At 50.0% G+C, this 27,637-nt stretch overlaps 3 protein-coding genes across 5 annotated transcripts in view; 2 read left to right on the top strand and 1 right to left on the bottom strand.

Annotated features, from left to right (window-relative positions):
- LOC149350660 (protein C19orf12 homolog) overlaps nucleotides 1-5,894 on the top strand; it is a 38,133-nt gene extending 32,239 nt beyond the window's left edge. Inside the window, exon 3 of the mRNA XM_089579748.1 lies at nucleotides 5,417-5,894. Coding sequence (XP_089435874.1) covers nucleotides 5,417-5,598 — 182 coding nt within the window. The 3' untranslated portion in view covers nucleotides 5,599-5,894. The remainder of the gene's footprint in view (nucleotides 1-5,416) is intronic.
- On the bottom strand, nucleotides 888-14,047 carry LOC149350659 (uncharacterized). The gene is made up of 2 exons (XM_089579746.1): nucleotides 13,742-14,047; nucleotides 888-3,216 (listed from the first exon to the last, which is right to left on the bottom strand). The coding sequence occupies exons 1-2, from the start codon at nucleotides 13,914-13,916 to the stop codon at nucleotides 2,930-2,932; spliced, it is 462 nt and encodes a 153-aa protein (XP_089435872.1). The 5' UTR covers nucleotides 13,917-14,047; the 3' UTR covers nucleotides 888-2,929.
- TP53INP (Tumor protein p53 inducible nuclear protein) overlaps nucleotides 6,202-27,637 on the top strand; it is a 34,883-nt gene continuing 13,447 nt past the window's right edge. Inside the window, exons 1-3 of one of the 3 annotated variants that reach the window (XM_089579741.1) lie at nucleotides 6,202-6,374; nucleotides 24,138-24,299; nucleotides 26,952-27,084. In XM_089579741.1, coding sequence (XP_089435867.1) covers nucleotides 24,182-24,299; nucleotides 26,952-27,084 — 251 coding nt within the window. In that variant the 5' untranslated portion in view covers nucleotides 6,202-6,374; nucleotides 24,138-24,181. Of the gene's footprint in view, nucleotides 6,375-14,434; nucleotides 14,661-22,525; nucleotides 22,753-24,137; nucleotides 24,300-26,951; nucleotides 27,085-27,637 lie in introns of those variants that run through there. The other 2 variants (XM_089579742.1, XM_089579743.1) reach the window with 2 other exon arrangements.

Genomic DNA, 27,637 nt, shown 5'->3' with positions numbered 1-27,637 from the left:
GCATGCTGGAAAGTCTGCGCTCCTCTGCCGACCTTGCCTCCGGGAGAGGAGCCTCCTGACCTGCCGGAGCTACGCGGCTTAGTAGCCGCGGCTATGGTAGCTGCCTGTCGCCTGAAAGAATCTAACCAACAACCACCTCTCAACTTGTATACACAGGCGTGAGTGACAGAGGAGGGTGCGAGGATGAAAATGTCGCCGGGAAGGGCTCGCCAACTTTTGCACGTGACTGTGGGTTCTCTGCTGTGTGTAGAAGTGTATTACTTGGCTCAGGTTTTCACATCACAATGCAGTGATTGAGTGAGTTGATGTGCTCTCCTCTGAAGGTGTTTCAGAGCCCCTTTAAGCAATGCGCCACTTCCCTGTGATGGCAGGTGCTGCCACCGGTGGGGCTTGTGAGACCCAGGATGCTCTCACGACCATTTAACTCGTACCTGTCACGTGGGCAGTTTGCTCACAATCCGGTGGGCAGGTTGTATCACAAGGTCACACGACCAGCCCATTTTTTTTAACCATGGTAGGTTGTGCAAGGCCAAGCAGAAACTTTTACTTTCGGTTGGCCACCCTACCTGTACTGAAATGAATGTAGCACATTCTAACCAACAAGGCAGCACCCCAACACCAGTGCCTGCTTTCAAGGGCGAACAGACTATAAAACTTTCTTATTTCACTCCAGATTTACCTAACAAATCTGTTAGTGCAACTAGCTTTGTACTTCTCAGAATCTTGTAATTTGCACTTCGCACTAATATGAGATGCTAGTAAAGGGCCAATACAGGAATTTCAACTTGCTTGGTGGAGAACTGGCGTAAGAATCCTCCAATAGGAGTCGCCCTCCTGGGCTGCTAGTGTGGCATGCTGGACATGGTCTAACAGTGAGTGGAGCATAGTGCATTTCCATGGGCATTTTATTTGAGTGCTCACAATAGCTGCAGAATGTAACAATACATGGTGTATACATAAAGCCATTATATGTTTTTATACATATGTATGTATACATAATGCATTCTTGCACAACAAAATATTTCCAATCAGGAAAACAATCTGCTGACACCTCATGCAGCAAGAAGTGGAAACTACTACTAATTTAGTTTAGGCTTCAGATAACCATTCTGTGTCATGATTGTACACTGCTTAGTGTCTCAAGTACCATCAAGCCTTTCTTATATAAAGTAAACAGCATGTAATATTCTTTACACTTCAGTTATTAACACAGCACCAGGTAAACAATAAAAGTGAGCTGATGCCAAATTAAAAGGCATGTTAACTAAAATGGGCGGTCGAATTGCATGCTATTAACAAAAGTATGCAACTTTGCTCTCCTCTTCGACACAAACAATGGCAGTGTATACATCGAAGACGAGGTGGTTTCCCGGGGAAAACAAGTTAAATAAATATAAACAAAGCTGTTTCTGGCAGTTTGCAGATATAAAATACTACAGGGCTTCTCGCATTTGTTAAGGCTTTTTTCGTATAGTAGTAACTGGGTCAGCAAAAATAGCTTTTTCATACTCGTGGCTGTAGTGCTGCAGGCTGTAATGCGATTAGAAAAAGCTGCTCTTTTTGTTGCTATAGTTTAGCCAGGCATCAAGCAAGTGTTGCTTGAAATGGTTGCAATGCATGACTGATGAGTTTTTTGCTCGGTTGATAAAAGTCCCTCTTGACAGTGTTGAAAATATGAAAAGATAAATGAATGTGTAGCAACACTGCATTTAGAAGCATTACCACCAATAAAGAAGAATTTTATTCCTAGGGTTATCAAACTCCAGGACCTGACCGGTGCAACGTGAACCTTCTTTACTGCCAGTAGTGCTGCCAATGAATGTAGTGCCGCTACAAATGAAACCAGGGTAGAATAACAGTTTAGCAGAAAAGCACTATCATGTGAGGTATAAAGAAAGGTGCAAGCATACACTAATATAACACATCATTGAAGGAGTCCCTGAGAAATCTCAGTACAGGTCCAAATTTAGCTTTAATATAGGTATATATATATATGAATGTGTACTTAAACTTGATTCCTTTGTAGATGTGCAGTATGGCTCAAGCAAAATAGCTGCATCATAAATGATAGGACAAGAATGCAGGCTTCATTCAATGCAGTGCCCAAATAACGAATGCACTGTGATTCCAGCATATCATTCTATACACAGCTTACCCTGGTTTGTGCAAAACAAGGATCGGAGCCACCAAAGCGAGGACATGTGGGTACACAAGCTATCTTCTTATGCACTGACAGACTCCACTCATCTCTCCAGTTTTTTTAAGCCTTTGCTATGTTTAACCAATCTTCACCTCCCATGTATGGCAGGCATTCTCATCCCGAAGAGGGGCCTTTTCACCTGAGTGCACTTTGCTATTCTTTGTGTGTTAAACTGATCACAGCGTGAGGACACCGTAGACTTTGCACCAGTCATTATCTCTTACAATGCCAGAATATGAAAGACTTCCATCATTCAAACACCCAGTGCTCTGTCAATTAACCACACTTTTGTGTTCTGTCAATCTCATGGTATCTCGAGTTATGTTAAAGTATCTCTCCCCCTTCTTTTTTTCTGTCAGCCAGGACTGAACATGCCTGTTATCCATGAAAGAGAGTTTGATAAGTCTGCACAGCATTCCCGGATTTAAAAAGATGGACGAAAATTAAGCGCACGGGCCTACATCACAGGACACGAGCAAATCTGCCAACTTCTTGAAGCAAGCTCGGAGACGCATTGTGAAACATTTTGAGCCTGCAACACTGCCCAAGAAAAAGGGCTATGTAACAGGTTTGGGCTGTTGAGAGGAGACGGGCAGCAGGTAGGGAAGCAGCTGCTACAGAGCAAGCCACGAGGAGACAACATCAACAAGCACAGCTATTGTGCCCCCCTTAGGGAGTAGGGGTTAGGGAAAAGGAAGGAGGAAGCGGACAAGGGCTGTGGGTCACCGCTCAGGCAGCACCCCCACCAGCGCTCTTGAGGAAGTTGCCCAGGAAGTTCTTAACAGCACTGGTGATGAGCTGCTTGACCATGGCGTTCTCAGTGATGAGCTTGAGCAGCGCCTGTGGGTCTTTGAAGTCTCCAAATTTGGAGATCGTGCTCTGGATGGTGTCAGCCAGGTTATCTTTCTCCTTTTCTGGCAGCTCCCGAATCACGTCGGCCGCCGGGCGCATCTCGGCCTCCTTTTCTTTTGCACCGCTGTCTTTGCTGTCCTTGGAGCCGCCACCGAACATGCTTCCTACAACATGCAATGGACCCAACATGGCAGTCATTCACACTCTCAACACTGGTCACATACTGGCTTAAACTGTGTCCCTGAAGCTTGGTGACCGGAGAGAAATAGGATGCAACCTCAAAAACGCACCAGACAACAGTACATCGTGAGAAGTAACTTCTCCTCTGAGCACTGTGTGCATCTCAGTAACGCAAACTTAAAGGCACTTGCTAAATTTCATACATTTAAGCTGCTCTTGGAAGCTATCTTTTTTTTTGCACAACCAGTATGGATGAAAAAACACCTTGTGGCAGACCAGCAAGGGATCTAAGCTGGCAGCATGCTCCAAAGTACATGCCACAAGAGTAACAGCCAACTTTTATTTAGAAAACCAGCAGAGCCCATGCACTGCTTTAATGTTCTATCACCTGGTCACAGAGAACGAGGATATGGGCAAAAAAAGGATAACTTCTTGCGAGGTCAACAGTTCAGCTATGTGCACATACTGCATAGGTGACGTGACACTATATTCTTCAGCCAATTTGTCACCAAGAGCTGTTTTCTGCCTGGCGCACGGCAGGGTTTTGGTGAGATTTCTGGCAGTTCTTACACACTTAAGAGTGATAGGCTTCCTAACACTTGCTGGCTGACTTTCTGTGCTGAAATTTTCATGAATACTCCAGGTAAGCATGAGTGATGTGGCAGAAAAAGACATGGGCAGATGCCATGCGAATGTATCTCGGGTGAACCTGAGTCATTACCACTGCATTCTGAGGCTGTCGCAACTGGCAGTAAAGTAGCAATCCCATGATTATGCAGATCCCCAATATCCTATCCACCTCCACATAACGAGCATCATTGTTATGCGACAACCAGCCACAGTGCCTAATAGGTGGCTATGATTTTCTGCCACTGCACACAGTTTTGATTCCCGGCTGCATTTTGACGAAGGTGAAATGTAAAAATGCTAGTGTAAGATTTTCATGCACCTAAAAGAATGTCAGGTGGCAAATACATCAATCCATTCATGCCAGTAGCAGCAAATTGGTGTAACCAATCATTTAGTACGCCAATTTGTCAAATTTTTGAAGTGCCTGTTGGATGAACTTCAATGTGTCAATTCACACCTGTTTCATACAAAAGCACGTGAAGGTAAACAGCTGCACTGATTAGTGCCAACAGCTGGTCATTAGCAACTGCATCAGCCACAGTGTTCTTCTGGACCTCTACTGAGAATCGATGCCAGAAAGAGCCGCGCATACAATATAGTAACTAGCATAGGCTCAACTCGGCCACGTGGCATTCCCAGCCAGTCGCGGCCGTCGGTTTGGTCGCGCTCAAGCTGGAGGCGTTCGCGATATCGAATTATGAGAGCCGCAACCACCACAAAAAAAAAAAAAAAAAAAAAAACGATGCACGCATTCTGCTCTCTCCTCCGACAGCGTAGCGAGCCGGAATTGCGGCTGTCCAGCAGTCATTCAAAAACGAAAAATGACGAGGCATGTAGTGGAGGGTTCCGGGTTAATTTCGACCACCTGAGATTCTTCCAAACGCGCGCCGCGTGTCCGGCACAAGGAATCGAAGAGCATATGAGCGGCGCAGCGCTCCTGGATGAAGACACCGCGTAGAACCGACGCGTGTCATATTTAGCGGTCATTATTATAACCCTCAACCTCGCTACACTTTTCGCGATGCGCAGAAGCAGCATGACTAGGCGCCAGGTGCACAGTGCCGCCGCGCTGCCTAGTGCGTTCCGTGATGCGCTCCAAGATATAACTTGTGCACTCCGGAAACGGGCGCTTTTTTATGGGCCACGCGGCCGTTAAAGCACCATGTTGTTGCGTCATCTTGCAACGCCGGAAGCCGCGCTCAACGCGTTGGCTGCCTGTACGCTCGGCGCGAAAGGAAACGGCTTAACAATGGACGGACCCACTACGCTGTCGAGCGCCCCACAACGCCTGTCGCACAAGGTCGCCACTGTTTGGCCTCGCACCTACTGTCGCCTGCCTGTCTCAGGACGCACGGCTCCCATCACGGCGGTTTTCCTGGACAATTAGCGTTGACGCGTAGGCGCCACATCTTTGCAAGCTGCTAACTCTCTACAGAGAATATGTGCACCTGCGATCAGCCAAACGCTGCTCTTGACCACGACTAATCAAGAAACCATGCGTTGCGAGCAAAACTATGAGGAGTCGAATTTACGAGCGTTTGCGTCTCGTTACAGGGGTCACGATGAAAAGCCAATGCCATGTGGCCGTTGGGCCCAGACCTGGGAACAGCGAGACAAAACCTGTATCGAAGCGTGAGTGGGGTGAGATTGTATGTCTGCACATGCTTTTGAAGGAGGTACAAGAGCTTCACAGTCTTGACAAGTTTGCACGAGAAATGAACAATATAGCTGTATAAAAATTATAATTATAAAAACAGGAAAACTCAAAGTTTAGCCGCTCTACAAACGTCGGGAGACTCTTTCGCACTCTGTGGATGACATTTCGAAAGACCCGCGTCAGGACACCACTGACAAATGAACGACATCACTATTCCACTATAATATAAAATAAAATGACACACTTCCTTCCTCTCAAATTTGGAATGCAACTAGAAATGTGTTTATATTTCGAAATAAACAGAGCGAGAGAGCTCTAGCTGCGAACGTGTTTTACCGGAGTTACAGCGCCTTTCCTCTCTTTCATAACCTCTTCCCCCAAGAATAGTAGCCATTGTAGCCAACCGGAAACCTTTCTAGTTAACATCCCTGCCTTTCCCCCTCTCTTTATCTCTCTCTCAGCATCTGCTAAGAGCTACAACTATCGGCATGTTCTGCATCAGCTGTGACGTAGCGATACTTGGATGGCGGAAGAAGCCGCGAGGAATCAAGACCTCTTCGCCTGCTTCTAATCGCGGAGGTCCCGGCCCCCGTCACCAAGGCCTGTGTGCCGGGGACGGGGAGTAGGGGGGCTTCCTTATCTGGCGGAAAATAAAGTTATCATCATCATCATGAAATCGGTCAAGTATTTTTTTTTTTCTTTTTAGGCGCTGAGCTGGTTAGCACGTGCACGTGTTTAACGGTTTGGATGTAGATCGTGCTTCGTCCCTAGGCCTGTGTCCATCCGCCGCCGCCATTGTTTGTCCACTCGCAAGGTGCAGCTGACCAGACCAACGCGATTCGGCGCGGGAATAAGGTACGTGATGTCTCTACTCTTTCCCCCCAAGAAGTGCAGCGGCTGTTATGAAGCCTCCGTACATACATAGCGTCGACCCATTGCCGATTTGTACGCAAATGAAAGGCACCATGATGCAAGCTCCCCGGGAGCATGCTCGTGTGCTGCTGTAGTGTCGTAGTAGACTACACTAGCAGAACGTATATAATAAGCGCCAATGAAAATTTACTGGACAATTTCTCTTACTTCACCGGCAAGCACGAGAAATTTCACATGTTGCTTGGCGTGGGCGTATGTCCATCACATAACCTCATTCGACGCACGCTTGCCTAGGCACTGCTAGCGCGGACCACGACCGGCTATGGCGGAGACAGACGCGTATATGCTTCTTCTACCTCCGCCGGTGGCTCACTCCAAGATATATTGGTGCCATTCGGATTCGGTGCTAAACATTTGTCAAAAGCCACATCTGATGGCTCGCTTAGCTCGTCCCATGTAAGCAAAGTACACGATGGCCTATGGAAAGACATTGATGCGTAGGACCTTGCCGTACTGCCAAATGCCTTTGAGTGTGAGTTATCTAGACGGGCAGCCGCTGTAACATTCGTCATGGAATCAAAAGTACGCAACAGGAGGAGTGCCGAGTCTGAAAATGAGATGTCCATTCTGACACGTCGTCGCTGCAGTTTGGTCCACGAGCATTCCAGCGTTTCGCAAGGCAGCGCTGCGACGAGTGAATTTTTATTTCTCTTGGGCGAGCACTGCGAATCACCAAGCATATGGAAATAGAAAAGCATAACTGCTTTCGAGCGAAATTTGAGCGCAGACAACACGGGGCCGTTCTTCAGCGTCTCCGCTAGCATACAAGCACCCTACCACCCCAACGACGCTACACATTGCATGTATCGAAAGTTCTGTCAGCGAGCAGCTCATGTTCTTCTTGGAGAACGTTCTGCGCACGAAATAACTGTGGACCTTTGATACGAATGGACTCATGCAAAGCCCGGTAAAATCACTGGTGCGCTCTGAAAGGCCGGGTCCAACTTTCACGGATTAGATCACCCACTGAACTATATGGTGACACCTCCTCCCTTCCTCACTATTCTTCCTTACGCTCCGCCGCGTGTTTAGACGCTTTCGTGCCAACGGCGAAGACAACACAGTGCGCGTTGAGACCTTATAGCGCGGTTCTGCTGCTGCTGACGGAGTAGTCGGATGCAGTTCAAGAACAAGCGGCAAATGGCCCACAAAGGAGGCCTTCGAACCAATGGCGTCGAGCTGTTGCCATGATGCCGCGGTCGGTCGCCTGCCAGCCACCTGCGATGTCAAGCTAGAAAGACTAGCAAACCACTATGTCATCACAGCGGTGGCCTAGTGGCTTGAGTGGCCTAGTGGCCTAGCGGTTCGATCAGCCGGGCACTTTTAGGAGTGCTATTCGGCACTTTAGAGACTTTTAGTAGAGCGTACGCAGACATACGCAAAGGCATAGCGAACGCTATAAAATAGCGTCCTTCGTACTGCGCATGCGCCAAACGCTATTTCAAATCGAGGTTTTACGTACGTTAGCGTTACGTATGCTGTTTTTCGAATTTAGCGTGCGTGCTCTTGCTTACGCGTTGTCAACATGTCGGCGCACACGTCACCCGCTTCGGAGAGAATTCGTCAATGTTATTGGGTTTTTAGGCATATTCATTGCCTTTAAATGGTACATGTGATATTCGCTTTACCTCCTCTCTCCTCTCGATTAATTCTATAATATAGACTAGAACGCCAAGGCAGTCATAGCCTTGCCAAATGTAGTCGTTCCGGCGGTAGGCAGAAGGGTCCGAAAGAACTCAAATGTTTTTGTTTTTTTTAAATCTTGCTCGGTTCAGTTAGGCTTTACTGAACTGGCTATGTACGCAATACGACTTGGATAACCTCGGCTAAGTGCGAAAAATGTGTCAAAATATTTTCACATTTTAACACCAGATGGCGCAACTGCGGCCCGCGCTACCGTCGCGTCGAAAGCTCAATATTGTCGAAAGCTCAATATTAAGCACGGGCTTAGTGAGCCTGTGCTTAGGAGAAATTCTAGAGGCCTGTGTACTGTGCGATGTCAGTGCACGTTAAAGAACCCCAGGTGGTCGAAATTTCCGGAGCCCTCCACTACGGCGTCTCTCATAGCCTTAGTCGCTTTGGGACGTTAAACCCCATAAACCAAACCAAACCAGATTTGATATTTTCGCAAGTTTGCTCCGTCATAAGCTGCAGGAGCACGGAAAATGCGGCCGTCACGCACGCCAGCTAAGGTTTTGGCCGGCTGTACGTAAGCGCTCATACGCTATACTGAAAGTCTCTTTTTAGTTGGGCGTACGCAGCAACTCTGTGGGTAACGAATGCGTATCTTGCGGGCATACGCACGCAGACAAACCACAGCGTGCGCGCGCTACGGGCACGTTACGGGATGCGGCGCCTTGCTCGCCCGCTTCGGAACGTATGTCGCCGCTGAATTATTCGACGCGATAGCTCGCTCAAATGGTAGCGGTTCGCTTTATTTCGCACACACTCGCCTACACGTAGAGGTATAAGCGATAGCCCCTGTTTTTCAGATAATTTGGTGATTTTCAAGCTCTTAGGCCTAACTAAATGCAGCACGTTTTCCTCGTAGCAACGACACATGGCGAAGCAGTTCTCTGGCTTTTAGTCAGTTGTTACATTTTCTTCTGTTTGCATAGTTTTTCTCCTTGGAAAAAAAAAGGACTCTCAATGCACCCACCCTCGTTATCAGTAATTACGGATGAAGATTTCTTCAACCCAGCGTTGATAGGTGGTGCTACTGTTTACACATGCTCCTGAGGGATACTACGGCACGGCCAACTAAGTGTTGTGTTTACATTATTTACAGTGTATGCAAGTTTACTGCGTGTGCCCAACTAAAAATGTCTCTTGACTGTTCCTGTTCACCCACTGGAATGCGGCAAAATGGATACAAGCTTTGCTCTGCCTTGGCGCTTGCCTTTTCAGGGGTGAAATGCTTGGGAAAAGGGTATTTGGCCTACCTTTCTCTTCGACGGATTGTTGATACATGGAAGCTATAAATCCGTAACATGTGGTAAAGCCCTTTCGCGGGCCTTTTTCGCCTAAGTACCTGTTCAAGCCCGCAGCAACGGGATTTGGAGGCGCAGGCTCCTTTCCTGGCCATCCACCCTGCAAAACCGAGCACCTGGCCGGAGGATGGCTCGTAACCATTTGAGGAAACCGGTACTTGTACCTGGCTGGCAGTGGGAGTTGCACCCACCACATATCAGAACTGAGCCTTTCATATTTGATGGTGTGCTCGCAGCGCTAATGCAATGATGTCTAATTCCATCTAATTATTCATGCATATGTGTTATTATCTGCAATTAAATGTATGGATTGGCCATGTGCATAATTATATTTAGATATAACTGAAAGAGGGAGGGAAGGGTGATAGCTAAAGTTTTGACACTTTGTGTTGTATCTCTCTTCTAGCGGTTTGCCACAACCACTGCCACAATCATCTGAACTTGCTTGCTGACATTATCCGTAGCATTTCTCCACAATATCAGACTCGAGCAGCCTTGAAAGAGCTGATACTGCGTATTTTCTGTTTGCACTCAGCTGACAGTGCAATCTGGTAGCGCAGCAAACAGACTCAAACCACACATGCGCACATTCCCAGTCGGTAGCGGGCACATTTCCACAGGGCTCTGTAGTGGACAGCCTTACATAGCCGCGTAATATATGCGGCTTTTAGTACAGTGAATTGCTTGTAAATATTCCATCCAACCATACCAATCAGGACGCATTTTCTAAAGGAAGTCCGGCCGTTCCACTTGCCGCCAACAATGAGTAGTTATTCAAATGGCGTGGAGTTCTTTTCTATACGACTGTGAAGGGTCGCTTACGCAGCGTGCTTCTGCCATTCTGGGAAACTCTGTCCCCGGCAGGTGCAGCTGTGAACCATCTCAAGGCGCCCCTATAGATAGCCGGTTGGTTGTATGGCCACAACACCGAGCTTCCCAATATAGAGATGGCAGACTGGCAGGGAGCCCTACCTTGTTTGCCCTGAAGCTCCGAACAAAGGAATGTGCAGTCGATGAAGCGAAAATATGGTGATTTCACAGAATGACTGCCTGTAGCACATTAATGACGTAAAAAAAAATAAAGGATATGCAAGAAAGCCAGGAACCTTTCGTTAGAGTTAAGATTTGGGTTCAGAGCTAGGCGGTCACTTGGCTATCGCATTCCTGCCTGTTCTGAGTGGCTGGCGTATGCTCAGCGGCTGGACCATTCGCGTCCAAGCAAAAGAAAATTCTCGCTCCATTTCAGAGACTCTAGCCTGCGAAAACCACATCTGCCTAAAACAAAGGCACCGATGATGAAAGCCGCAACCGGAAGCACCACAGACTCCTGCATCTCGGCTAAAACTGGCTGACCATAGCGTGATGCGCTCAGATAGGCTGATCAGAGATTGTTTGCTTTCCGAACTATGGTGGCCGGTCGTCTCGTGCGAAATGAAGCAGGGTTCGCCAGAAATCCAGAGATGTTGCTCTAGGGACTGAAAAAAAAAAGGGGGGGGGGGGGGGGGACGTGGACGTAGAGTCTTTGCAAAAATATACAGCCCAAGGGTTTTGCTTTCTGGGCCGTGCAGTGTAGCTTCTTTTGCATCGCAAACATTCAAATCCAATTCTTTCGGAAGAGAAGGAACTATTATTGTTACCCCTCCAAGACTTGGGGCTTCCTGGGATTTTGAGAGCCCCACTGAACGGCTCGCATTCTAGAATGCCCCGCTACACAGTATTTGTTCTTGTGTGCAAATGTACCCTTTTATATACCAGAACTACCTGTATATGCATGACAAGTGGCGGCTGCAGTTTCCTAACCGCTCAAGGCGAAAGGGAAAAAAATGGCAGTGTCTTAGCTCAGCTATGCCAGGATATACGTGGCGAAAGCGAGCGCAACGACGAGGCACGCGGTGTGACGTCTTGCCAGATGGCGCGGCGCGCACGCGGCGTCCGCCAGCTGCGGTGGTTGCTAGGCAACGGCTCAAGGTCGGTCTGTCTGCATGTGTAGCTTTCACACAAAATAAAAATTCCTGCTGCTGGAAACATCTAGTCGAATAGTACTGCTGACTCGCGCACCCAACGTGCAAGTTTAACAAACTTGGTTAACCTGCTGGTTTAACATCCCTCAGACATAAACAGCATTTTAAAAGCAACCATAATTCCATAATAAAATGCTTTTTACTGCGCTTTCCTTTCCCGAATGCTGGATGGAAGGTTCAGGCCCAAGACTGTCGTGGCGATTTCATTCGTCTGTTCGCTACCGAGAGTACGGCTGGTTGCGCGAAGGCTTTCTAGCGGCCACTTTTTTCGAGACAATTGACAAAATGGCCGAATCCCTCTCCAATCACCGCTGAGCTGGCCGATGCGTGAATAGAAAATTTTAAAATTCAATGGAACGAAGCGTATGCTCTCCGGCAACCCGGTTTCGAAACGATCGCCCCGTCCGAATCTCTTCCACGATCTGCTGTGACTAAGCGTGCAAGACTCGGGACTCGCCCTACCCCGATACGATACGGACACTTGGGGCCGAGAGAGCGCCCGAAGAAGCGCCGCTCATACACGGTCCAGCCAAATAAGCGGCACGCCCCTTATCTTGCACGTTTATCGCCGAAAGCCGGCTCTTTCGCCATGAAGAACGGAATGCGCAGCTGGGGGCCATTCCGCGTGCGTCGGGAAGTTACGTGGACGGCATGGTCGTTTCTCCCTCCTCCATGTCCTTGGCGAGTAATAGACGCATGTGCTGCGGCTTGGCGGACAGTGACAAGCTCGCAGGCGAGCAGTCACATCGCGTGACGTTGTAGCGTTAAAACGCAGGACATCAAAATAACTGATCAATTATGACATGATTTCGTCTGATTAGCGGGTTCTGCGCTCTCCTGCACATGGAACAGGCGATGCAGCTTTAACGAGGAAGTGGAATTTCGAGGCGGCCCTTAAATTTCTATGGCGTATACACGAATATTTCGCTCATATGACTTGGGTGGGGCACTTCAAACCCGCCTTTATGGCCGCGCCTTAGGTAAAGTGGTGCTCGAGGAGCGCTGTGATGTGACCACTACGACCCCCTCACTCTTTCACCTCAACTCCTCGCAGCTCATCTCTTGGAGGATCCGCCCTTCGATAAATTCCATAGCAGCATTGTGCATGATATAGATTCACCCGCAAACCGCTATTATCGACAGAGGCAGTCGAGCAGATCTGCTCCACATAACTGGTATCGCGTAACCGCACTCATGTCGAGTATTTTCAGCACCGACATCCCCATGGCAACCGCTGCCGATGTCGAAATCGCTGCGAGCACAAGGCGCATATATCTGTTACTAAGAGAGACAGCAGAGACTTCCATGATGGAAGTAACGACACTCCAACTGGCAGCAGGGCACACCAATAGCGCATGCTCTTTTCGAGTGAAGCGGGAAGAAAATAAACTAAAAATGTGCAGTGATATGGAATGTCTCGCGGAGCGTACGTGGATGCGGCGGCGTTTCACACATTCCCCGCCACACGTGGCATTACACACACGACTAGGCTTCCGCGCCTCGCTTCAGTGCCGATGCTTCCTGCTGCACAAGTATTACGCACGGTATTACAATTAATTCGTTCTAACCCTTACGCACGGCGCGCGCAATATTTGCCATTTTTGTCTCGACTGACCGCTTCAAATACACGTTTCTCACTTTTTTAAAAGCTTATTTAAGGGGAGGTGCAAGGAAAACAAAATGATGAACGCACCCGATGGTATGCACCGGTTTTTTTTAGTCGCGGAGGGCGCGTGGAGTGAACGACGTACCTTTCAGCTCCACCACCCAACAACGTGCCTCGCAGCTTTAGCGGAAGTGGTAGGCTCGAAGACCATCTTTTCTTCATAGAATGATAGATATAATACTGCAGGGAGCCGAAATGCAACTGGAAAAAATAAATAAGGCTGCCCCGAGATCTGACGCAGCTGTAGGCCAGGATTCCTAACAGTGGAGAAGCGAGGCCGCCAGAGATAACTGGGCGTGTCCGCACCGGTGATTCTGCTGTCGGCTCCGTGGCCAGAACAGAACCGCGTCAGAAACACGGTGCTCACCTACTTGACCCTTAGTGACATTTTCTGGGCGTGGTGCGACAAAAATTATCCAGTGGTTCCCATTACAAACGCAACCAGTTAGCTCGTGCGTTTATACCAAGGTCACGGAAACTGCGTCGATCTACCAGTTCTTAACATTGCGCAGCATGCTCCAGCGGCTGCCAAATTCAATCGCACAAACCCCTCGTTTGCAAACTGCCGGCCGCGCTGCATCAAAGAGCTCGAAATCGCAACAAGGTACGAACCGAATGGGCCCAGCTTGTTGAGCACCTTGCCACCGATGGCTGATCCCGCGCTCTTAGCGAGGTTCTTCTTGGAGTCATCGTCTCCCGAGACGGCGACTTTGATGTTCTCATCAGTGCAGAGCTGGCAAAGGATGTCCTCCAACTCCTTGGTGCTTAGCTTGTCGAGGTGGGCCATGTCTGACGCGGGGAAAAATGACGGGAAGGCGCCAACTGCAAAGAGCTGCTGCGAGTGCACAACTGAGCTGCTCGGTCGGGGAGCGCGGAGGAATCAATTGGCCTTGACACAAAAACTGCGCCAATGCGGCAGCAGAAGGCGCCCGGAAAAAGACTTGCTTGTTTTGTTTGTGAAGTTTGTGCCGCTGGTACTCCTTAAAGTGACAAGCTTATTTGCAAAGAAATATAGTAATTAATGATTAAAATAAAGATAAGTTTTACTTAAATTATTACGCTTACATTTCATCAAATCAATTACTAAACTCGCAAACTCTTTCAACGTCACTTCCTGCAAAAAGTGCGCTTCCGGATATTTTTTTTTTCTCCTTTTCTGCTTCGTTTCTCTTCTCCGGCCGCTCTCTCCGCTTTTCTGTTTTCACCGTTGTCTTTTCGTCGCCATAAGTGAGCTCCAGGGAGCGTGCGTCATCACGTGACCTACGATCAGCTGGTCGACGCCGATTGGTTGCCCAGGGTACTGCCGGCCAATCGTCGCGTCCCCCCTTGACAACTCTCGAGCGCTCGGCAACAACAATAATAGCAAAAAGTTGCCTCAGCTGTGTGTTCACTGTGCAAGGATCGCTAGCAGGGCGAAACGCTTTGTTGTGGCACCCATTCGTGTCGTTTCACTGGTACTAAATGCATTTTAAGTCCTCCTGCTGACCATCGTCCACCGTCGGCTACCGCCAGCAACACCGTTTTGACAAGGGTGAGCCTGTGGGATTTGCAGTTGCCTGTAACGACACGGAGGTGACCGCTGCAGTTACTTGGGTCAACCGAAGGTCCAACTCGGTGATTTTTATCCCAGTGCTTTACATCAAACCTTGATTTCGTCCGACCAACGGTCCCTCGATTGCCTTCCCTCTTCAGGATGTAAAGCTTTTGTCGTGGTGTGGGCAGAGTTCGGTTTTCGCGCTACTATTGAAAGATGCACGGTTTTGTTGCCTGATTGTTTACGGATTAATTGGTTTGTTCATAGAAGGTGCTCATAGCTGTGTTTTCTAGCGGTGTCACAAGTGCCCTTGAAATAAATGCGGAAACAGAATGCAGATCTTTCCTCCCTTCAGCGTCCGTTCCAAAGCCGTCCGTGGTTGGTTCCGCGCGGAGAACGCCAATGGATTAGCCCCGGAGCAGCTCAGCTGCTGCGGGGGCAAGAAGGGGGTTCCGGGGCGTTCCCTATTCGCGAGGGTCCGTGCAGCCAGCCTTGGCGAGCGTGCTGCCCAAACAGACGGCTTCGTGCCCGTCGCGAACGGGGGCACGCTGGCCCACTCGGCGCTCACGCCAGCGCAAACCTCCGCGCAGCTGTAATTTATTTCGTCGAGATGCTTCATCGGCCACTGAGGCCTTGGGGGCGCCAATTATTAGTCTCGCATGCATATATGTGCTCTCTTTGCTGCTGCAACCAGGCTCAACGGCCGGCCGCCGTATAATGCAGGCGCATATATTGCGGCGCGCGTCATCTGCAGAGGTTTCGCTCCCAAGCAGTTTTGCTTATCGGCATCACTCCAAGCGCGCTTCGGTTTGAGATCGCGCTACACGGGGGAGAGGGCGAGCGTGCCACCGTTGCTCGGTTTCACTCATTCGGGCTTGTTACGTCAGTGCCCGCGCTCATTCGTGTGTCCCCTGCCTATCGCGGGTTATTTCCGAGAATGCGGGCCACCCGCTTTCGTCCGCCTATTTCGGGAGGCTAACACGCTCCGGTGTTTGTAGGCACGGCGAGCTGTGCCCCTTCGACTTTGCATGACAGTTGCAAGGTCGCCGCCGTGTAGTGCGGATGCCGTAGCAACTGGCTTTCGCAGACGCTGCGTCCCTTCTCACGCCCTCGACGCAGCAGTAACGCGGCCGTCACTGCTCCGACGCCCGCCGACGGTCGCGGTGAGAGCGCCCTGTCCAACCGATTGATTTCGACTGGAATGTAGTATATGCCTGCCGATCGTTGCCCCTGCTTCGCGCACGGTTGGAGCAGCTGCAGCACACTGACAGCAGGGATTGCATCACTCGCACGCCTGTTTATGATCGTTGAGCTGTGCGCCTCCCCGTGGCATTTGCATGAGTGATTACAGTTATTGGAAAAAGTTGTGGTCGCATATTAATTCTGTTCTGCTTCTTTGGTGCTGTTTTAAAGCATCGCAGCAGTCGCCCGGTTAGACCGCGATAGATATGTGATGTTGACTGCGGGGATCAGTTGTGGGTGCTTTAATTTTTTTAGGATGCGGAGAGGCGGGCGATGTGAAAAGGCTGAAAGCCCCCACAAGTCGCACTTCGCCGCATCACAGAGAGGAACTGTGGGGAAAGCTTCCACAGTTGCGACGTCAAGAGTTGGCCCTATGCTCAAAATTCTCCGGTTACAGTAAATGTAAAAACATTGCTGAAATGTGCCGACAGCGGCGAAGGTGCCGAACTCTTACGCAGTGCAGACACCCAGTGGGGTACGGAGGGCACGACAACTGAATACTCGGCAACGCGTTCACTGTGCGCGCCTCCATATCAAAGTCCGGCCGCGCCTCGCTCATCGGTAGACTGGTGCTTAATTATAACTGTGTCAGCAGCTGTTCAATTCTGCTCGGAAGTATCAATGAGGAACCGCTTTACGAACCAGGCATCGCGCCGAGCACATATCCTTTGGCTCGCTTGGAATGTGCTACGCCCCCGCCGACAGCTTGACCGCGCGAGCAACTCGGCGGCACGATGTTGCCAAATCGTTTTTTGCCAAACCCCTCGCGTTTAGCAACGGTGTCCCCGCTTTGACCTTGGAGCGTGGAGGGGCAGATTGCCAGGCTAGACTGCCGCTGTGCCGCACTTATTTTGCGCTGCACGCGTTTCTCTTTCGAGACCACTGGTGGCGCGCCAATGAGCCTTCATCCTCGGTGCGCGCTCTAGGTCTCGTTGCTTTCTGCGGTGTTGTCATCACGATCCACGCTGTGGTTGAGGCTACACTGTGCTGAGGAAGTGAACCCGTGGTCCGTTTTTCGTTGTATTTCGCTCAGCGTGCACGGGCGGCGAAAACAGGAGCATGATCTACTTGCGGCGAAGCCGTTGGTGTGCCCCCACTTTCTTCGCTGCTCGAGCTGAACACACGGCACATGGCGCGGGAGGTTTGATACTGGGTATCTGTAACTGAAATTGCGCAGTGGCACTGATTTATCGTATGTGTTCTCGGAGGGGACGCTTATAGGCGCTGAAACCTACAGTGACTATTGAAAGCGGTGAAGGTCCATAGCTACCTCACAGCCAGCTGGCTAATCGCGGAGCCATTACTAAATGGCGCAAATGTGAAGCGGACGATCCTGCCTTCTTTATGTATTTTTATTTCGCTGCAGCGAAACGTAAACGGAATTTGGGGCTTGTGCACTCATCATTCACTAAGACCTTGCTCGGGCGAGCCAGTTTCCTCATTTGAACTGTGTACCTGAGGAATTGGATCTAATATATGGATGACGTCGCGCAGACCGGAACGCACTGAGTCTCCCTTCGCACGCTGACTGGTGTGCTACCTTTTTCCACGCTTGTGGATCAGTGAAGAGCGCCTGGAGCGAAGCCCCAGAAGCGTACATATGTCGTGCACTCAGCGCTAGCTAATTGCCCGCGAGCTTTGACGTGTGCACAGACGAAGCCGTGTTGCCAGCGCGGGAAGTAAGCGGCCCGTGCGAAGTGCCGGGCGATCCGCAGGAACGACAAGCGGCACGTAGCCGTAGAGAAACATACTGACGTAGCCTCGACCTCGCCTCTGGCCCGTGGCCAAAGCGACGGGTCGCTCCCTCCTGCGACCATCCCTCACCGTGCTCTCTGGATCGGCACCGCCTCCAGCGCGTGCAATCAGAGGCGCGCCTCCGTTGACCAGCCGTGTCTGCCGCCAGCATATATCGGCCACGCGCCATGGCACCATCACTGGTCGTAGAAATCGAGACGTTCCTGGACGCTAATTCGTTGAATTCGGGTGCCGCCTTTTTTTATGTGCTGCATGTGACTGATATAATCCAACGCAAAACTGTTATTCGCTTTGGATGGCGTGGTTTCGAAAAGCGAGACCTGCGATTCCCAAATCTCTGGTGCACTGTGATGAAAGCCGCAGCAGTCAGGGGACACCTTCCTGTCGTGTAGTGCAGGAAGTGCAGGAACTGACGATCAGCTGGTTAATGTACAGCTATTTCTCATTGCAGAATTAAAACATGGCTTGCCTGCCTTCCGTTTTCAACAGTGGCTTTCAGCCCATGCATCCATGTGTGGCTACCGTGGTGGCTCAGTGGTTATGGTGCTCGTCTACTGAGCCGAAAGACGCGGGTTCGATCTGGGCCGCAGCGGTCGAATTTCTATGTCTATGGAGGCGAAATTCTAGAAGCCCGTGTACTGTACGATGTCAGTGCAGGTTAAAAAAACCCGGGTGGTCGAAATTTCCGGAGCCCTTCACTACGGCGTCCCTCACAGCCTGAGTCACTTTGGGACTTTAAGCCCCATAAACTAAACTAAACCAAACCATATTTGGACGCTGTGTTCGGGCCAGTTGTCAGGGGGCTGTCACGCTCGGGCGCCATCAGCGTCCAGTGCATGCCGGCCGCGCGAGGCGGTTCCTCGGGGCCGTGGCCGGGCGGCTGTGCGGATGTTTTGCGAGTAGCGGGTCGTCGACCGTGGCGGCGCCGATGCCCCCTCGTCTGAGGCCCCCGACGTCGTCGCTTGCACGCCCCATCCCGCGCTGGTCGCACGAGCGGGGCACGTGCGCTCACGCGTTATGGCGCACAACGAGCATGTGACCGCCTCCTTTCCTGGCCTCGCCCCGGGGGACGCTGCTGCTGCGGCCGCAGATCCAAAGCGGTGCTGCAGGTTGCGTCAGCGTGTGTATATATACTGTGACGTTAGCATTCATTTTACTCGGGAGGGTCGAGAGCGACAAAGGCCGCTGTATCTTCCACCAGATAAGCGAGCTCTTCGAAATCTGACGCGTTTGATATGCGCTCGCTGTTTACGGAAGCTATGCGCAAAACAGTCGCCTATATATGTCAGCATTTTGCCTTGATGTGCATCCAGATAAGCAGGAGCTCGCTCAGAAGCGCTGCCAACCCTTCGACCCCGCGATGGATAGCTGCGTCGAAGCAGTACGGGAAGCAAGTCGGCGCATTTTGCTCGTTACAATCATGGTTGCACACCCGAGGGGCAGTGCCTCCTCACAGTGCGTTAAGGCGCGGTTATACTCCGACGTAGCGCGCGCGCGCGTGCGCGCGCGGCACGGCGACGTCACGTCGGCGAAACGCGACCCTCTATACTCCAGCGGCGCCCGACCGCCAGCGTGTTCGGCCGCTTCCGGCGCGGTCTGACGGAGCCCGGCGCGGAATGCAACCGGCTGCATTTCGCGCGGGCCGCGCCGAGAGCGCGCCGAAGCCGCCCACCCAGAATGCACCGCGCGCGCCTCCCACGCCACTCCTCCCCTCTACCCCCTCCGCCACTCGCCTCCTCTCCCAGCCGGTTTTCGAACGAAGAACGTTCTGCGCATGCGCTGCCTCGCGTCGGAGCGGCTTGAGTGTAGAGCTCCCGAACTGAGCCTGGCGTACCGTCGCCGATCTGACGTATCCGACCACAACCGGCTCTCGCCCGCGCGCGCGCTACGTCGGAGTATAACCGCGCCTTTAGGGGTGAGGAAGAATACTTAGACCGGAAGGCGCTACCGTGAGCTTTGGTCCCCCGTCCCCTCCGGAGTCCCAGTGACGTCTTAATACACGCGAAGCCCGCAGAGCAGCACCCGGCACTCTTCAGATCCCATCTGCGGGAGCCGCATATGGAATCTTTGCTGTATTGCGACACTTCAGAGCAGAGTTGAGGGGCTGCATGGTGTCTCAAATTACCTTACTGCGCTGCCTCTGACAGCGATGAGTGAAACACATGCATGCCTAGAGCCGCCGCGGTGGTCAGTGGCTATGGTGCTCGGCTGCTGTCCCGAAAGACGCGGGTTCGATCCCGGCAGCGACGGTTGAATTTCTTTGGAGGAGAAATTCTAGAGGGCCGCGTACTGTGCGATGTCAGTGCACGTTAAAGAACCCCAGGTGGTCGAAATTTCCGGAGCCCTCCACTACGGCGTCTCTCATAGCCTTAGTCGCTTTGGGACGTTAAAACCCCATAAACCAAACTAAGCAAACCAACCAGTTTTTTTTTTCTTAGAAATGACACACAAGACACTGCGTGCATACATCACCACATAGAATTTGCCTGCACCTGCTCAGTAATTTGTAATCCAATTTATCTCTGAAATAACTTCAGTTTTGGCTTCAACCACCAAACACTGGCCAAGATGTATGGACAAGCTGACACAATGTTCACGTTGCACGAGCCATACAAAAAGTGCAAGAAAGTTGATGCTTAGCTGTTTTATTTCACTCCACCTTCTTCAACAGCCGTAATGATAAAAAATGAACAAACAGGTATTACACTGCAATTTTTGCATGCTTCATGTAGCCTCAATGTTGTCTCAAATTGTCTGCGACATCATAGCTACCGTTCGGTTTTTGAAACCGAAACATGACGGAAAAAATTTAATCATAAACTCAAGAGCTCAAGGGTGCGAGACTTTTTGTCTGGGTGAAGGCAGAAGAGGAAGGTGAGGCACAGAAAGAACGGGTCTGGTCAGTGCACACGTCGCTATAAAGTTTGACCAGGCCTTTTTTGTCTTTATGTATAGACCGGTTAGGTGAGCTATATGCGGAATGAGCTGCTTAGAAGCAATGGAAACTTGCAGGTATTGCCCGTTTGAGAGTGCCGCCCTTTCGTGTCTATGGAAAAATTGTCCGCAGGCTCTGCGCGCTCTGGCTCTGACTGCGGGGCAGTGCAGTCATATGGCTGCGGCTTCGGTTGCGGCAGCGAGCGGTATGTCGTTGCAGCACTTGTTTTTGTGTCGATCCTTGCGGCAGCAAAATATACTCGCCCGCACTCTGAAAAGCGGCGAGGAGGGATATGCGTGATTGGGCCACAGCGGCGATGGAAATAGCTCCCGCCAGCTGCGCGACCACAATTGCAACCCGGCGGGCCCTCGCGCTCACGGAGCGCTTCCCTTCGTGCTCTTGTGTGCGAAGGGAAGGGAGGGTTCGAGTGTGCGTGTATGTACCTGAAGGGAGAAAACTGAGGGCAAAAAACTGCGCTGGCGCACGAGGCATGCATCATCACGATTTCAACTCAAAGGATTCAACAGCGCTGTCATAATTTCTATAAAGAGAGATAGTGGAAGCATTTGTGTTCGCTGACATATTGAGCTTGGCGTTAGTTACATGGCTTCCGTGGAATCTAGTCTTGGCCAGGGAGTGCGATCCACACGTGTCGTTCAGGTGGGCGGTGATGTTTAGCCAGGGCTGCTTATGGACAGGACCAGCCGACCACGACGACGCGTATACTCCAGCGAGGACTTAAAACGTTTCGAGGGTAAAGTATGCAGTGCAGTAAATGAATGTGCCGCCGATTTTGCTAGTTTTTTGCGAGGGTGAACGGTTGTGTGTTCACTCGATCATTTGGAGTTGCCGCCATGTCACGCTTTTGCTATGCTGATACCGCTTGTGTTAGCGGTGGAAATATAGTTATTTTCCCTTAATAAATATAATTTATTTGTTGTTTTAAGTAGACTACTTTTACGACTAACTTGAAAGGACCGAAGAAATTAGTTGGTCTTGTATAGGAAGTTAATCTTATCAGAAGAGCCCCAGGAAAAGGATATATGTGAGTATGCCAAGTGTGTCAAAATATAAGTTACAAGCAGTGCTTCCACTCATGCGCCATTCTGCGCCAAACGAGATTTGCTGTGCAAGCCAAATTTTGTCAAAATGACGGCCTTGAGCAGTGGTGATTCCAGAATTTCGGTTAGTGCGATTTCAACATCTGCAGAACACGTTTTCGCATCAAATAGAGAAGGAGCCGTAGTGTACTGAGCTCTATAGTTTGTTTCAAACTAGCTCCTGAAAAAATCGCGCGTCGTTGTCTGCCACTGCAAGACTGCGGCTTTCGCGATCGTCGCTCGCGATAGTTCTGCATTCCTGCGATGGCCCTCCTTGCAGGTCAGCGGTCGGTAGAAGGGAAACGGGCTCGGTCGAAGCCGGGGCAGGCTTATATGCTCCTGGTCGTTTTCGCGGGGACCGCTTTACGCATTTCTTGTCTACTAAAACTCAGAAACGCCGCCCTTTAAGCCATAGGGGATGAGGAAAAAGCGGACAACAGAAACAGAAGCCCTGGAGACACCTCGCATTACTGCACCTTGCAAAGCGCTGCCAGCGTGCCATATCTCGCAGCATAGTTTCGTTTACGCGCTTTCGGTTGTGTGGTGGGCGGCGATGGAACTTTTTCAACAGCTGCAGCATATATATCAAGCCGCTCTCAAGAGCTCAATGCGTCGCACTCGTCGGAGTGCGTTGGATGCTGTCGAACAAGGTGGCGGCCAAGCTGTGATGGGCACTTGCAGTGTCCCACTATGGACGGCATACCATCACCGTGCCGAGCACGCGAAGTCTGCAGCCACCATGACCATGGTCTGCAGCCTCTGTAATGCTCATGCGGTTGGTGCGTCCGTAGTCAAGCCAGGCCAAGCCGTGTCGAAATTCAAAATGGCTGCTGGCACTCGTTTCGCGGCAGGCGCGACGTTGCAGTCACCACGCGTCACGCAGAAACATTCCCAATGCCGAGTTTGTAATGCACGACGTATTCTATGGAAGGAACCTGCCCACAATAACGTAGCAGCCTGTAAAGTGCAGCACCCAGGAATGCAGCAGGATTCTACAGTACTGGGCTTCTGTCCTAATTAATGTATCGCAACAGGACTTGAAATAACCCTTGCGCAGGTACAGTCGTTTTCAAAAATACACGGCCCACGGCTTCAGTGCGCCGAGCGGCCGCGGGGCCGCACTGCACCGCGGCGCTGCTGTCTCCGACCGGCGCTTGCTGCGAGAGTGCACCGCGTGACGACAGCCTTCGCCCTCACTCTCGAGCTGTTGTTACGTAACACGGCTGATAAAGTCTATGTGCGGCGTTCGCCTGTTTCGCCGCTGGGGCTCGCTTCGAAAGAGGGCGCGTGGATATTCGCGGGTGTCTGCGCGCGCCGTGTGGGCGCGAAAATCGAGTGTCATGGCGAGGTGCTCCCGCTTTGCCGCGCTCACTTTCCGCTGCTTTTCAATAAGTATAGGCTCGCGCAGCGCTGAGATACTGCGGTTTGCAGTGGCGAGGCTTTGCTTCTCTGTTCTAATTGCACTTCGCATGTGTAGTTGGGCCAAAAGCGCGGTTTAAAATTTTTTCATTTCGTTTTAAGGCGAAAGCAGGCCCATTACGGGTCAGCAGCCAAGCACCGTAACTAATGAGCCACCGCGGCGGGGCTCGCGTACCCTCGCGTTTTTCGCGTTCCCTCACGTAAGCAGCCTTAAATGTCTCTGGCGAATTTTTTTTTTTTTTCTCTCTCTTTCTTGGTTGCCTTGAGAGTGCCGCACGGATGCTCCGGGAGTATCATTCCGCGGAGTTGACGTGGGTTGCGTTCGCTGTGGAAACTGGAAACAGTTCGTCTTAAGTGGATTCTTTTTTTTTTTTTTTACATTGAGTGTATGGGAAACCAACTGCATAGTTTCACACTGTTCATCTTATCCGAAAATTCATCTTAACCTAGTTCATTAACCTTGACCTAGCTTGAGTCTACTATAATTCACTCCAGCCCATATACCAACCTGCTGCAAGATGTGGAATACTGACTACAAATGAACAAGAAGCTATAATATCGCAGTTTTTTTTTCATGCGTCACATGACTCAAGTCAACTTTAATACCAGGGCCACCGTTAAACTATTGAATGAAACAAAGCCAGAAATAATTTGAAAAAATTAACTGAATCATTTGCTAGGTGCAGGAAAATTCAATGTAGTGATTTATGTTTATTCATGTCTTCCAAAATTTACCATCTTTTAAAATGAGAGCGTGGGTGCAGCCTTGTCAGTTGGTTTTTACCTTCTTGTAAGTGATGAAAGCGGACACAGTTGCTTCATGCACTTTGTGGGAGCTTAGTTACATATCTTACATATTTGTCCTTTTTCACGGGATGGGTTTATACATTACCAATATTGTTCATTTCATGATGGATGCAGACAATTTTTATTGTGCAGGAGCCTCACTAATGTTTAATTGCCAGTGGCATTGTGGACACAAATTTTGACTGAATCTTTATGCACTTTTTTTGCTCTGTACAGGTAGACTTCCAAAAGGTGTCTAAGAAGCAGTGCATTGTTGAATCATGCTGAGTGGCATTGCCAGCTATTTTCTCAATGCCCCGCCTACGCCCACTGCTGAAGATGACCTGGACTATCGCACAATGGAAGCTGAAGACGACTGGGTGCTTGTTGATGTGTCAGGTGCGCCAGCCTCCTGAAAAATAGCAGTGCAAAAGCTTGAGGGGACACTTAAGCGATAGCGTTAATGGGTCCGTTCAGTGTCCTGGGATTCTCTTTGCGTATCACTTCGCAGACACGGATACTGTTCTTTCTTTCACCTTTACATAACGCTTAACCTACTCTTAAGAGTAGCGATAGCATTAGAGATCCCTCCCACACAACTAGTCCTTCTCTGTCGCCTGTGTTCTGCCTGCATGCCTATATATGCAGAATTGGTTATTCTTTACTTTACGTTCATAGATCGTGGGCAGTTCTCGTACCTCTCCTGGTGCAGTGTTGCAGCAGTTAAGTGATGCACCACTGGCCCAGCAGGTGGCTGTTTCCAACACAGCCACCAGCAGGGTTTGTGGGACCCAGGTCGCTTTTCCCGAGCAACCTCTCACGACCACTCATTAACTACCGCCTGCTACGCTGGGCAGTTTGCTCACAGTGGGAAGGTTGTGATGGCATGACAAGGTCATGTGACCGGGGTTGCAGGAGGGCCACCTGCTTTTTCACTCAACGCCGACGACACCACCACCGCCACCGGATTTTCTGCAGAATGGGAACCTTAACACTATCATATTAAAATAAATGTTAAACATATATGAACATTGCAGCAAGGCATGTCAATGCTGTTTTACAAAGGTACCCATAGAAGTTTCATCTTCTGTAGCTACCACGTTGTAAAAATTTCTTTCGGCAGGCATGCATCTTAAATTTTAAAACCAAGTTTGGGAGTAAATTTTGAGTCTTATTTTATCTGTGCCACTTGTCTGGTTTAGAATACAGCTATAATGCAACATTTTGTTGCATTATAGCTGTACCACTGGAACCATCTGGAGGGTGGTTACCATTGAAGGAAGTGAGTATCGCGAGAGCGGAGGAATCCTCAACTGGAGAATGCTTACTGTGGAAGGGAGAGGGCATGGTGAAAGTGTAAAAAGTCACAACCGATGTGTGGTTGCCATGGGAATCATTTAGAGGATAGTATCCCTGGAAGGAAGAGGAGGGTATGGCGAGAGCACAGGAAGGTGTAACCGGTGGATGATTACCACAGAAATCATCCAGAAGGTGGTTGCCGTGGAAAGAGGAGAGCGTGGCGAGAGAAGAGGAATCCCAAAACTGAGGATGGTTGCTGTGGGAGGAGGAGGTTATGAGGCTATAGCGAGAGTGCAAGAAGGCACAACCGGTGCATGGTGCAGAGGGTAGTTACCCTTGAAGGAGGTGGAGGATTACCGTGGAAGGAGAGGAGTATGGTGGAAGCGTAGGAAGGCATAACCGGAGGGTGGTGACCATGGGAACCATCTGGAACATGGTTACCATAGAAGGAGGAGAATGTAACGAGAGCTTAGGAATTGCCAAGTGGAGGATGGTTTCCATGGAAGGAGGAAGTTTGCGGCAAGAGTGTAAGGCGCAAGCGGAGGGTGGTTGCCATGGGTACGTCCTGGAGTGTAGTTACCCTAAATGGAGGAGGAGGAGAGTGTTACCGTGGAAGAAGAAGGGTATGGAGAGAGCAGTGGAATGCGTAACTGGAGGCTGGTTACCATGGGAGCCATCCAGAGGGTGGTTACTGTGGAAGGAGGAGGGAGAGTATGGCGAGAACGGAGGAATGCAGCACAGTTTATCTGCGGCAGCTCCTGTGAAACGCGCTGCCCAAGGAGAGGGTCGTCGGTGGCACCGCGTGCCTAGAGCGGCGGAGTGGAAAGGAGAGCTAGTCGAGAAGTGAGTATGTATGGAAAGAGCACTCTAGAACTATACATACATGAAGTCACTCCCATATTCTCTACCTCAATGTATTGTAAAATATAATACCCTAACAGCTGTCATTGAATCTCGCGTTACACAGTGATAACCGTCATGTCAATTTTTTTTGCTTGTTTGCTGTCTGTGCGAAAATTTTGATAAAAATTTGTTTACATTTTTCGTCTCATGTCCCACTCACTTAGCTCCCATACTTAACCCTTCCGATAGCAATAGCATTTACTTCTGCAAGCACAGCTGTAAATATGGCAGTACACGCGTTAATAGACCTTTCAATGGTGTAAACAACGTAATGTCAGAAGTACGTGACCCAATGGGCAAAATTGTCCACTTTCGCTTATGAACCAGTTTTGCAAATGTCAAGCATTGCCCCACCACCTCTCGTCTACCAATTATACACAGCTAGGTACGCATCGCACCCCTTCTCCTTCTGACTAGAGCCGCCTCGGTATGTGTTGCACCTGTTGCACCTCCTACACAACGCTGTCAGAAGTCACGTTTTGCCCACCAGACCAGAAGCACGTGCGCTGATGATGTAGACTGGGAGGGCTGTATTACTGGTACAGCCGCTATTCTTGTTAACAACAAAGCCATGATAAGCTCTGACTTTTGGTCAAACAGGCATGCTACATATATTGTTGGAGAAATATGGATGATTCTTCTGTAGGAAATCATATTTGCCAAAAGAACCCCTCGAAAATTCTGTTTTGTAATGAACACCAAAAAAAAAAGCCCCCCCCCCCCCCCCCCCCAAAAAAAAAGTGCAACCCGTAAGTAAAGACCATTATTGCCTTGTTACCATTTTTTTTCTCACACTTGTATTAGCTGAATGAATCTTCACAGAGTAATGTGCCTCTGGCATCCTTGCAGACAAGGACAGTCCTCAGCCAGAGGTACCGAGTGAGCGACCACACAGTCACCCCACCACCTTGCCCGTGGCAGTGGTGGATTCCCCTCAAGAGACCACACCTCCATCGAGTCCATGTCCTATGGACGGAAGCTGGTAAGGAACCCTCTTTAGAGTGGTGCCACAAATCTTGGGATGTGTATATACAGCCATGCTCTATTAATACTACCCTCATTGTTATGAATGGCTCGAATGATATACCATTTTTCTGGGACCAAACTTTTTCAGTGTATATTTATGCCCTGTTAATGTGGAAACTAGCTGTTCGGCAACGGACAGGGTGAATGTGCATAGTGTCCATTGGAACCCAAGTATTTTTGTCATGTTAATGTGGGCAGTGGTGAGGACAGGACCCTGCCAAAAGCAGTGTGAAAGCTGAAATGCCTCAGTGATGGCTTTACTGTCCAATGATGTGCCTAGTTGAAGCACCTCTCTTTTTTGTCCAAGCACATTGCATGAATGTATGTGAAGAAGGCTTTTTTTCAACAGCTGCAGTTACTTTGACAGCCGTGTTCAGCACCTGTCAGTCACCTGAGTGCAGATGTGTTCTAGTGGTTCATGAGATGTGAATAGCAGTAGTAGGAGAAATGCTGTCACTTGTCTCATGGCCCATGAGGCACTTCAAACCGCTTTGATTTTTTTACACCGT

Source organism: Amblyomma mixtum, chromosome 3, assembly GCF_055824585.1.
Source record: "Amblyomma mixtum isolate Tamu chromosome 3, ASM5582458v1, whole genome shotgun sequence".
NCBI lineage: Eukaryota > Metazoa > Arthropoda > Arachnida > Ixodida > Ixodidae > Amblyomma > Amblyomma mixtum.
The sequence above is the reverse complement of the archived record's forward strand: the minus strand, read 5'-3'. Positions and strand labels throughout refer to the sequence as shown.